This window comes from Siniperca chuatsi, linkage group LG18, assembly GCF_020085105.1.
Source record: "Siniperca chuatsi isolate FFG_IHB_CAS linkage group LG18, ASM2008510v1, whole genome shotgun sequence".
Taxonomy (NCBI): domain Eukaryota; kingdom Metazoa; phylum Chordata; class Actinopteri; order Centrarchiformes; family Sinipercidae; genus Siniperca; species Siniperca chuatsi.
Window position 1 is genome coordinate 15,343,809 of NC_058059.1, and position 12,186 is coordinate 15,355,994.

The 12,186-nt window shown below is 39.5% G+C and overlaps 1 protein-coding gene across 4 annotated transcripts; it reads left to right on the plus strand.

Annotated features, from left to right (window-relative positions):
* Positions 1 to 806: 806 nt before the first annotated feature.
* On the plus strand, positions 807 to 11,713 carry cdc37l1 (cell division cycle 37-like 1). Of its 4 annotated transcripts, none has more exons than XM_044174632.1 (7): positions 807 to 1,183; positions 2,486 to 2,785; positions 3,035 to 3,128; positions 4,258 to 4,373; positions 6,099 to 6,221; positions 6,406 to 6,579; positions 8,400 to 11,713. In XM_044174632.1, the coding sequence occupies exons 1-7, from the start codon at positions 1,079 to 1,081 to the stop codon at positions 8,514 to 8,516; spliced, it is 1,029 nt and encodes a 342-aa protein (XP_044030567.1). In that variant the 5' UTR covers positions 807 to 1,078; the 3' UTR covers positions 8,517 to 11,713. The 4 variants fall into 4 exon arrangements, with proteins under 4 accessions (XP_044030567.1, XP_044030566.1, XP_044030568.1 ...); XM_044174631.1 differs by lacking the exon at positions 8,400 to 11,713 and adding an exon at positions 6,984 to 7,432; XM_044174633.1 differs by lacking the exon at positions 8,400 to 11,713 and adding an exon at positions 6,830 to 7,079.
* The last annotated feature ends 473 nt before the right edge of the window (positions 11,714 to 12,186 follow it).

Sequence of the window (12,186 nt, forward strand, 5' to 3'; positions counted from 1 at the left end):
AAAAAAAGTACATGGTTTAAAAAAAAAACACAATAAAAATTGCATACTTAAACCAGTATCATAATAGTCATCTGGGTTCCCTTAGGTGGCCACATTTACAGTATATGCCCTGTAATATAAACAAGCCCTACACAATGACTTCAAAACAGTCATTTATCTTTGAAGTGCATTGTAAAGGTAAACATAGAGACAGTTCTTAAAACCACCGTACACCAGTCTACCCATGATTTTCTATAACTATTTTGCATGTAAAAGACTAATATTTGTTATGTTATACTGTATATCCAGGCTCATATAGGTACATACACATAACATATGAGTAAACTTATTTTGAATAGGATTTTCCCCTGGGGATAAATAAGGTATCTATCTATATCTATATGAGTCTAACCTTTATTTAAATTAAACATATGTATTATTTTTAATAATCAGAATACAATCAGGTATTCAGTTCAGATCCAACCCAGAAAGGCCTATAAAATAGTGGCCGTACCCATTTCACTTATAGGTATTCCCAACCTAATAAAAGTTCAAATGTTTACTGTATCAAAGAAATCATTGTGGCCACATCTATATATAATATATTTACAGTATTTGTTCAATTAGTACCCTAATCCCATCCAAATCGGTCCAGTTTAACAGTTATTTTTTAATTATATTGTGAATGTTTCCATATTTTTTAATGTCTTTACATTTAACTACAGAGCTAGACTGTGCCACTTCTTTACAGAAGTGACTAGAATTCAACAGAAATACTGGAGACCGTGTCACGTGGGCCAAGTTGTTTACCACGTGCTCTGCGTGTCACCCCTTAAAATGACGCAGCCTGGCTACTTAAAACAGCTAGTGGCTGTTGTTATTGTAGCTAATGTTGTTATTGACAGGAGCTGAACTTTCCGTCGTGGTGCATCATATTCCCCAGTCGGCTCTGCTGACTTCTCAGGCTGGCATTTAGAGCAAACATAACTGTGGCAGACAGCTGATCATAGAGAGCAACACTGTCTCTAATTCTTCCAACAAGGCTAGCATTAGCTAGCGTATCCCACATCAGAGCTATCCAGCTAGTTGCTTAGCAGCGATGGAGTGGCTGGGCAACGGAGCTTCAATTTACCGCGATGAACAGTCTAGCAGTGACCCAGCTTCAACAGCCATGGGCTCCAGTGGTGTTTATCCTCACCAGCAGGTAATTAGTTCATGCTAGAAGTCGGGTTGTTGGCTGAAGACGTATATCTTCATCACAGAGGTAATGGAACGGTATTAAAAACATGCTAACTAGCGAAGCCTGTTTGGGGATCATCATTATGCCAAGTTCAATTACTTGACAGTTAACGTTAGCTATCAACGTGTGGGCTAGTGTCTGTTTTTCAATAGTGTTACATTCTACCTTCACCATCGTGTCTTATCAGTTAGCTTAGAGGGAGCAGCTGCCATCACATTTAGCCAACAACTCTTTATAGGGCAAAACATCAGTGACCAGGCTGCATGCTAGAGGGAATGCTAACCTGGTGCAAACCCACAGTTGCGCAGTCAAGCTAGCTATTTGCCACAACCTGTCCTGAGACCATCCATATGTGGGATGGTGAGATCAGAGGCCACAACAAGACATGAAGCAGCAGCAGCTCACTTTCCCATTCCCCCAGGTCCTCGATATTCTCAGACACCCACAGCTGTGTGTGATGTCTGCTGATGACTAGAAAAGGCATTTGGCTGTTTGGCTAGCCATGGGTAAGATGGAAACAAGCATTTCTTTATTTTTAGCCCTCTAGCCCCACCCTGTACCAAATACAGCGTGGTTGTGGTCATGAAAGCTTAAAAGCCAATGGCCTACATTTAGTGTGTGATTCAGAGTGAGCAGGCAGTTAGTAGGTGTCAGCTGTTCACTCCTAGTAGAGCCAATCATTCTGTGGAAAAAGATGTATTAAAACTAAACAGAAAACTTGGGGAGGAAATTTAATTCCTCTCTCCTCCAAAGGATGTTGTTTGCAAGTTCAGTTTAAACTTGGAGTTGACAGATTATGTTTAAACAAATTGAAATTCACTACTGCAGGATTGTTGCATATGCAAATGTATGCTCTAATTTACAAATTTAAAACAATTTTGATCCAGTAGCACCTGTTAAAGTTCTTTTGTGTTCATTATCATTATTTTGTTAGATGTACACACTTTCCTCTATTCTTCTTGTAAAGCTTTGTCCCCTTTGCAAAGGAGAGCATCCTCAGGTTGTCGGACAAGGCAGTGCTAACTTTCCATCAGTCTAGATTTAAACATCAAAGTGCTTTTACCGTCTGGTCGTACCAACCACTGTGGTAGGTAGACAGGAAATATTAGTTCCCTGCCCTGATTTGTTCAAAGCACAATAACACTCAATCATTGTGTATGTAATAAATGTATGTTACAAGGATTTACTGTTAATTTGACTTGAGTCACTGACAGTATGTTCCATTTCTCTCATATCCTAATCTTTCTTCCATTTACCTCACACCAGTCACCATCATCACACCTTTGTGATTGTGCCATGGCTTCACTGTGCCAGAGCCAGCAGCGCTGTGTGAAGGCCTCTATCGTCTCCAGCTGGAGACTGGCTGAGGCCCAGGATCAGCTATGTTCTCTTGGCGTCCACAGCTCCGAGTCCCTGGAGCAGGAACGTGCTCGGACTCTGACCTGCCCCACAGAACTCACACACACCGAGGAGGAGTGGCGCCGCAAGGAGAGCATGCTGGGAGGTCATGAGCCCAGCCGCAGTCCTGTGCTCGGAGCTGTCGGAAGTTGGGATGTTTTTGATAAGGTAAGCGTGCAAACTGCTTTTTTTTTTTTTTTTTTTTTTTTTTTCTCGTGTTTAAGTAAGCTGTTGTGACACATAAAGCTGACGTGGAAAATTAAGCAAACATCATGACTGATTTTGAAGATTTAAAGTGAACATTTACATTGTGTTGATGTTTATTAACAGTGTCTACTTATTTGACTGTGTACTTACTGTCTACTGACCATGTAGTAACGTCATCAACATTTAGTTAATGTCTCCTCTCTTTTCCAGAGTATCATCAATGTCCAGAATCAACCTATAGAAATGGATCAGGACAAGTGCAAGACGTTTCTCCAAAAGTATGAGCAAGAGCTCAGGCATTTTGGTAAGTGAGATGCCAAAGCTGAAGTTTCTTATAAGAATTGTCTCGTTCTCATTAATGGTAAAAAAGGCTGTGTGTAGTTTGTTTTTTAGTTCAATGAAATGTCATCGTTTAGCTATTCAACTTGTAGCTTCAAGATTGTTGCAGCTTTAGGCTGAATTCCTCCTCCAGTTTCACTAGAAGAGAGCATATTATTTAGTTTTCATGTGCATACTCGAATGATTAAAGATGGGGTTTGTGATTCTAATCCAATACATGTCTTTTTGTCAAATTCAGCGAATATCTCCTCACAGTCCACTAGCTGTCCGTTTTAGTGTGTGCGCTGGAAAAGTCCAGTGTTTGTACACAGCCCTGGCTCTGTAAATGCTAAATAAAGTGGCTTTGACCGGGCCACACAGCACCATTACGTTAAATGACTTGCCCGTGGACATTCAGCTTACTTTCTAGTTTGCCAAGCTGTGCTGCTGTTGTGATGTTTTCTATAGTAGCAGGAGAGTTATGAGTATCTCTGTCTGGGGTTGGTTTGCTGGCTCTGGGAAACTGTCTCGTCTTCTCTGGCTGTTAACGTTGCTCCAGCAACTGTAGCGACAGTTTGCTAACCCACAACCTAGCTAACGTTAGTTACATTACTTACTTACTTACTTACATTACATTACTTGCTGTGTTGTTGTTTGCTCTATATCATGGTATTTGTCATGGTATTGGATTTGTCCAGAATCGCATACCCCACCTACTGTTTTTCAGCCAACTCCTGGCCCTTGGCAGTTATAGAATTGTTTCAATTGCAGTTGATGTTTTATCCAAATTATCAGTACTTTCTATGTACATTTTTATAGAAGTAAATGGACTGTACTTAAATAGCGCCTTTCTAGTCTTTCTGACTACTCAAAGCGCTGCAACTACATATCACATTCACACACCAAAGGCACAGCCCTCTGGAGCAATTTGGGGTTCAGTGTCTTGCCCAAGGACACTTCGACATGTGAACTGGGGGAAGCTGGGATTGATGACCTGCTCTACCACTAAGCCACAGTAACAGAAGTGCCTCTTAAATTATTGCAGAGAACGTGTCTTTACTTTCAACTTTTACCATGCCAACAATCTGATGCCTTTTTTCTTCTCTATTTGTCAGGTATGTTGCGGAGATGGGACGACAGTCAGCGATTCCTCGCAGACATGCCTCAGCTCATCTGTGAGGAAACGGCCAACTACTTAATTCTTTGGTGCATGAGACTACAGCAAGAAGGGGTAATGTACTTAAAGGATAACGCTGGTGTTATTCTGTCTTTTTTTTATTATCAACAATACCTCAACAACAAAACCAACAAGGAATTTATCCTGCTAACCAGTCAAAGCCTGATAAGGTTTATGCCTCTGTGGCAGAGAACTCAATTTCTGTCCAAACACATAAGAGCCATGTAGTTGCAGCAGGTCGCATATTCCTTCATTATGATGAACATGGCCTGTGTAGTTCATTCTTCCCTTCTAGTCAAACTAGAAAAGCAGCGTAAACATGGAACCACGTGCCTGAGCATGTGAACTGACATCTGCAGACATTGAAAATGCTGTTGTGGGGTAGTTTTGGTATAAACTACTCTGACCATACTGACTGCAATAGGCCTTTTTCACAGCAGAGATTTTGACTTGTCATTGTAGGAAAAGCACAGATGTTCTATTAAAGTGTCCTGTAAGCCGTGACAGTGAGCCAGCATGCACAATACCAGGACCCTGAAACTGAAGCGGCTAAATACGACTCGGCCGTCATTCATTTTATTTACTATGAAAGGCCTATGCATCAGTAAGCTTTTCGTGTGTTTTTGGAGAGTTCTACATGTATGGCACCACTGTTGTGCAAGTTCACACTTCACAAGAGCTATCTCAAAGTTCATACAGATTAAAATGAACTAGTTCATAGTTAACAATTTTGAACTAAGTTAATTTCTTCAGTTTTTTTCCTTTTTACAAAATGCTGTGAGTTTGACTTTGGTGGAGGAACTTTGCGGCTGTTGGCTCGTGGTCGTTCGTTTTTTTTTTTGTTTGTTTTTTTTTTTTTTTTTTTTTTTTTTAATAAATGATTTCTTGTGATCATTCACTCGCAGATATTTCCCAAGACTGGTCGGATGCTTTAGCTCGATGTAGTGTTTCAAAAATATGTGACTAATCAGATTCTGTGACCCAAAACGTGGCACGCCGGGTGCCGTAAAACGTGCGTGAGCATCATTAACTCTTGCGGGCGTGAACGACACTCGCGTTCATTAGTCGCAAACGGATACGTTCAGTTCACCAAAAATATGAGCACATTCATGCACAAAACTGTATGGCACAGAGGCTAAAACATGCTGTGGCTGTACAGAATGTATTTGCAAGGTGGATGAATTAATTGTAGTTTATTTAGTCTTTTTTATCAACAAATCCCCTGATGAGATGCTAATGTCAGCCTTATCCTTTCATTGTTTTCATGATGTGCCACTTAAGAGGTCCAACAGAGTGAGGCAGTGTGCTTGCACACACAATGACATAAGAACTCCCTTCAGTGATCACTTCTGTGTACTTTCATTATGATCCTAATTTGCATTAGGTATTCAGGTGTCAGATATGTTTAGCTGTTCCTTTTTCCCTTGGTGCCAACTGAGAATATTACACTTCCAAATAAAGAAATGGCCTCACCTGCTTTCTTAATCCCATATGTGGGTCCTAATTTTCACATTTTTATTTTGAAACAAATTTTTAATGAATGCAGTATGAAGATGTTGGAAGGCCACAATTTACCATTATGCTGTCAGTGCTAACCTCTCTGTAGAAATCCAACATTTTTAGTGAGATGCTTCCGAAACCTTGCCACAAATAACATGCACACTGACGCTCCAGAGAGTTTACACTCCAAAGTAGCTGTAAACACACTATATACAACAGTGCGTACTGCATAGATGCTAAGTATTAGAATTCAGTAATTATATAGTTTGTGTCCTGCAGAAAGAAGCACTAATGGAGCAGGTGGCGCACCAAGCTGTAGTCATGCAGTTCATCCTGGAGATGGCCTCAAACTCTCAGCAGGATCCTCGAGGCTGCTTCAGACAGTTCTTCCATAAAGCCAAAGTAAGATGCACACATCTGCTGATATAAAGGCAAATAATTTTAGAAATTTGGCTTTAGTCTTGGATTTTTCAGTGTTTTGTAATGGATAGTGCAAGGCTGTCTGCCTGATTTGAAATCTTCATCTCCCCTCAGACAAATGTTGTTTGCTTTTGCGCCATGTTTTCTTATTATTGTTGCTGTGTAGGACGGACAAGATGTCTACTTAGAAGTTTTCCATACAGAGCTTGAGGCCTTCAAACACAGAGTGAAAGAATATGCAGTCAAGTGTAGAGGTGACACACCCAACAACGTTGAACAACAGAACACTGGTGCAAACTGCAGATTCGACCCCAAAGAAGCCCTGGACTCTTTACCCCCAGTAAGCGCTCCTTCTCTCCTTTTCCCTGATACTCATAGGCTATTGCAGTTACCCCACGCAGCTGTAAGATGGCACCATTGAGCTGTTGTATATTAGTCCTCTGATTTTTATAGAACTTGTAAGGGTCATCTTTAGTTGGATTTTAAAACTTCAGCACTCATGTTCTATTTTTTATTTTTCATTTTTTTAGTGATGTCATTGTCACAAAATATGCAAATAACTATTTTCACGTTTGCTTGCTCATGTTCAGTTTCAAGATACGTGTGTGATACCGTATTTCATAAATAAGGACAGCACTACAATGCACCAGGGAAGGATTCATGGGAATTAGGAAAACAATGTGCAAGTTTGCACTTGTGGACACAGCAACTAACAACTTTTTTTTTTTTAAATCAACAAACCAGGACCTAGAGTTCGTCATGTTGCTGATGTCCTCAGTGAGCCCAGACTTGCTAAACGTGTATGCAGACAGCCTTTTTGTTTTCTTCCTTAATGTGAAACACCAACTTCTGCCACACAGAAACTTGATAGAACATCCTCACGTTTAGTTTTACCTGACTTTGTTTGTATTAAGTCTGAATATACTGTAAAATGTTGCCCATTGAAATGAATACTACTGTGCCCTATATGTCATTATTTGGATAAATGTAGAAACTGTTACAACTGGTAGTGAAATAGGAATGTTAGTATATAACCAAAGGTTAATCCCAGACAACTGGACTGTCTGAAATATTAAGACAATCGATGTAATTATAATCATGTGGTGTTTTGGTGCTGAAGTGGGAGCATGTAGGCTATGTTTTTAAAAAAAAAAATAAATAAATAAATAAAATGATTATCCATGTAATAAATGTTTAATTTCTATGTATGCATGTTAGTGTATACTTTTCCAAGTCCAAAGAAACAAATAATATCCTCACGTCTGCCATCAGTCTTTCTTTGTCCCTTCCCCCTTTATCATTGTGTCAGCAGCTTGGGTATCCCAGTGAACTGGAAAAATTGCCATTTAAAGAGAGGAGTTACATGTGACCAAATGGGCACTCTCTGGAGCGCTGAGTTGCCAGTCTCATACATATTAAAGGCCTTTGTGACACATTAGTTTACAATGTCATGTATAATAATATGACCGAATGGTCACACTCTGAAGCTCTGAGTTGTCACTCTCATACATATTAAAGGCTTGTATACAGGGCATTGTAAACTAATAACAGACATGAAAGAGATTTTTATCTGAGGTATTCCAATATTCAGATGAAGTAGAGTGTGAAAGTTGCCAAAGGGCATATTCCACAGGCTTTTCTACTAAACTTGATCTCTGTAGTTTGGCAGCCTTTTGTAAGAGAGAGAGAATGAGGCCTCCTCCCCTCTCTTGGCCCCACAGCTTGAGTAGCTTAACACATATCCAGAGAAAAGAGAAACCTCCCCTTCTCCCCCAGAGGAAAGATGGCCACCCAGGAATGCGATCAAGCCTGTTGAAACTGAAGCTTGGCTCTCCTTGTCCTGCTTTTGGATTTGTACTGTTTTCTACTCATAGCATCTCTCTTCACTTCAGTTTGAAACCTCTGCAGAGGAAAATTTGAAAATTCACTATTAAAATTCTAGTTTCAGCTCAAATCAGCGCATGAAATCTTTTAAAGAGGCAGAGTGCAGTTACATAACCATTATAATCCTCTAACTAGGCATCAGTAGGTTAATCTCCCAGAGTCTCTCTCCAGCTCCATTTTTAAACCATTTAGATTTTTGATTTGTGCATGACAATCCTCACCTGTGAATGGTTTTTGATAAGTCATTGGACCCTCCTGTCTCTCTCCCTCCACTAGGTGGCAGAGTATCCTATGAAGCGCTGTATAGAGGCAGGACTGTGGACAAGCACAGGGAGGTGGACAAAGGATGACGCTACAGAAACAGACGACATGCGCATGATGGAGACCTCCTAGGAATTGCAGGCTCGGCCCCTGCTTTTCTTCAATCTCCATCGTCTCCCCATTTAAAATAACCTGAGTTTTAAGCCCTCTTTACACAGCAGTCCAGGCTGAAAAACACCAGTGCATATCAGGAGACATGATCAATCTTTTACGCTGTAATTTTCAGTGGAGAACCTGCAGGAAATAATGGTTCACTGGTGACAAACATTTCTCAGTGTTGTCGATATTGAGTCACTGTGGTTGGCGTCTGGTGAGTTGGTTTCTGCAGTGTCTCTTGCCAGCTAAATGCATGTGTTGTGCCATAACCCTGGTTTTACAGATGGGAGTTCTTATATCATTCAAGCTGGTTCTCCTGAAAAAGAGAAACATCCTTATGTGACCGCAAAACAAACTGACAGATTGAAAAGAAAACTCCAGACAACACAAAGAATACTTTGGTACCAAATCAATAACTGAAGTTGGACTCGGTCAGGGGACATGTGATGAGTATTGTTATAGCTGCTTAAAATGAATCCTGTCAAGTATGAGAGAAGCATGACTGACCGTCAGTGGCTTTGTATGTATGTAAGTGTACATTTTGGGTAATGGTGAAAGTTTTATATAGAGTACAACCTGCTGACAGCCTACTATACTGTGCTTGACATTTATTATTTGGTAATTCTGGTATTTTTAAACCTGGGCCCCATTTTTCATATTTTGGGATCTAAATGACTAACAGGTACAAAATATGTAAAAATAGGGCCCATGTTTAAAATGACTGAAATTACCTTTTTTTTTTTTTTTTTTAAGGAAAAGTGTCTTGAAGTAAAATTTTAAAACTACCTGATCGTGTGTCTACAGTAACTACTGTAAAATAGGGAGAAGGTGGTTGTTCTGTTGAACAATTTGATTTCAATCATGATTAGTTACTTCTGAGCATGTCTGCTTTTACCTGAAGGCGAAGCATTGGTTTTGTCTGGAATGAAAGTGCTTGACCTGAGATTTGCTGCCCTTCTCGTCAGTTGTCATACCTTTTTTTTTTTTTTTTAAATTTAGTTCACTAAAAGCTAACCGGCTGGCTGTATGTTAATGAACAAAGAGCAGTTTATCTGTGTTTAATGGCATAATGTCTGAATCTGTAACGAATACAGAGAACATGAGTGTTCCAGTTGTGGTTACTTGGATTTGTTTTCTCTAGCAGTTAACTTGTCAGGCTAGAATGACTTTACAATCTAGGCATTAAAAGGCCTCGGGTCAGATTCGCCCTGCAGGGTGATCTGCATGTAAGGAATTGCGCACACAATCCCACAGGCCTCCCATAGGCTCATTAGCAGGAGAGGATGAATATTGCAGTACGTGTGGGTGGCTTGTCAGTTAGCTGACTCCGTTGTCTGAAAAGAACCGACAAAACAGGTGTTTTAAGATGGTAGCGTTTGGTTTACTTTTGTCTTGGCTTTTGTCATACATTATTGTGTCATTCCCTGATTGTTGCCATTGTTGGGTAGGAAAGGTGGCAAAAGAGTGGTCTTTCTTATTGCTCGAAGTATAACAAGCATTCGAAAGTTAATAAATGATTATCTTACGACGCTGCTTTTACAAATGCAGAACAGGAGCTTACGTCTTGTGATTTGAACACTTTTACAGTTCATGTCATTTATGCATTTCTTGAAAGGCAGGACAAGAGTGGTTTTTAATGTCTATGGTTTTCTAAAAACTATTCCTAGTGTTGTCTGGAGAGGCTTAAAGGAGCAAGTAAAGTGTGCAAGTAATCAGACTACCTCCTTTACATCTCCTATTACCATGCATCTTTGACAGATTTTATCTACTGTGCAGACGAACATGTATTCATACATAATGCCCACATAATACAAGAGTCATAATACAAAATCACTGGGAAATTGCTTGAATTTCCGCACAGTCCACATATAACAACACAAGATGTTGTTGTGCACTTGGCTGCATTGGCTCTTATTGTGCTTCAGCCTTTCGGAACAATAGTCAGTTGCTTATTTATTTAATCAGCTTAACATGAGGCAAAGACAAATAATGAACTAAAGACAATAGTGCATGCTTTTTAGTATGTGAGACAATATTCTAACTCCGCATTTATTACACAAAGCACTCAGCTTTCGATGGAAACATGCGTTTTAGAAGGGAAAAGTCTGCCCAATTTTATGAGGATACTTGAGACAATTATAGTGTTGAGTGTAAATGTGAATTATCCATATTTGGGTGCAAGATGCATGGTGATGTAAGGTGTAAAGTGGGCACTACCTTTTTTTTTTTTTTTTTTTTTTTGTCAGTTAAGCTGGTTATTATTCATCAGCTGAATTATGCTCCCTTGGGATTTTTTTTTTTTTTTAACCAGGCATTCACATAATCTAAGCCTCAAATATCAACTGGCCCACAGGCGATAAGAGTACAAATCACATCTTTCAGTACGTAAAAGGTTTACTAGGCCTGCATGGGCTTTGTGTATTTATTTTTTCTGGTTCAGTGATGGTCCAGAGTAAAAGTAGCTTATATTTTCTTTACCAGCTTGCCATCTGTACCCAGCATCTGAAGCAGAGTCACAGCCGCCATTTTCTTTATACAAGTGCTCTGTGCTGACTGTCAGTGGTGTGTTTGGCTAAAGTTCACGATTCTGGGATCTACACCTGTGTAGGCGATAAAAAGCACCGGTATGGAGGGGAGGGGGAAAAAAAGGGCTGAGCTCTCCACAAAGACTTTTACTCTATTTGTATGCAGAAAGTTTCTTTCTGCATCTGAATGTGTCCTGCACTTTATATTTCTCTTTTTCAAAACAAACTGTTGGGGGGGGGGGGAAAAGAGGTTGACGTGGAGTGTTTGAAGCACTTGACTTTATTTTTCTCCATACCATATTTTGATTGAATCACTTTTTATGTGTGTTCCCAGTCATCCAGAATTTAATCAGAAATTAACATTTTTATTTTACATGCAGGCTTTAGATGAGCTTGTGTTTTGAATTTTTTTTTTCCCCTTTTTGTATTGTTTGACTCTTCTTGTCACACTGTTCAAGGGAGCTTTTGCCTGATGTATTAGGCGTCTAATTAACTGTCCCCTTGATGATTAATATTCTTTAACAAGACAGCCAAAATTAGTGTGAAAATCTGCTGAGCAACATGATCAGTAAGACTTTTATTGCAGACTGTGGAAATCAAGATACCATACGATGCATTAAAGTACAATACATGTGTTTATGACTTAAAGTTACAGTGTGATGCCTTGTTGATTCTGCAGTGCACCTGTCCTCTCACTATTCATTATTTCACAGATTTGCTCTGCACGGTGCTGGTCTGGGGCAGTTCAGATATGAGAAGTATCATAAATACTGTAAACAGAGGTATTGTAAGCAGTGACGCTAAAACAACACGCTGTAGTGGTCTTAAATGTATTTCTTTTTCTCTGTTCAGTGACTAATCAACTATGCAAACTAATTGAATGGCTTAAGCTGTTGTACTAAACCTGTGGCCAGTGTCCATGGGGTCTCAACTACCTAAATTAGCTAAAGATTATCACAAAATGTGAGTGTAAACACTGAGAGACTTGGTATAAGAATTTACTTTTTTAGATATATATTTTTTTTATACATTTAAGTTGTTTTTGTTTTTTTCCCCCGTCCAGACGTACTACCAACACAAAATACATCCTTCACACACAGGAAAGAAAACTGATTATATTC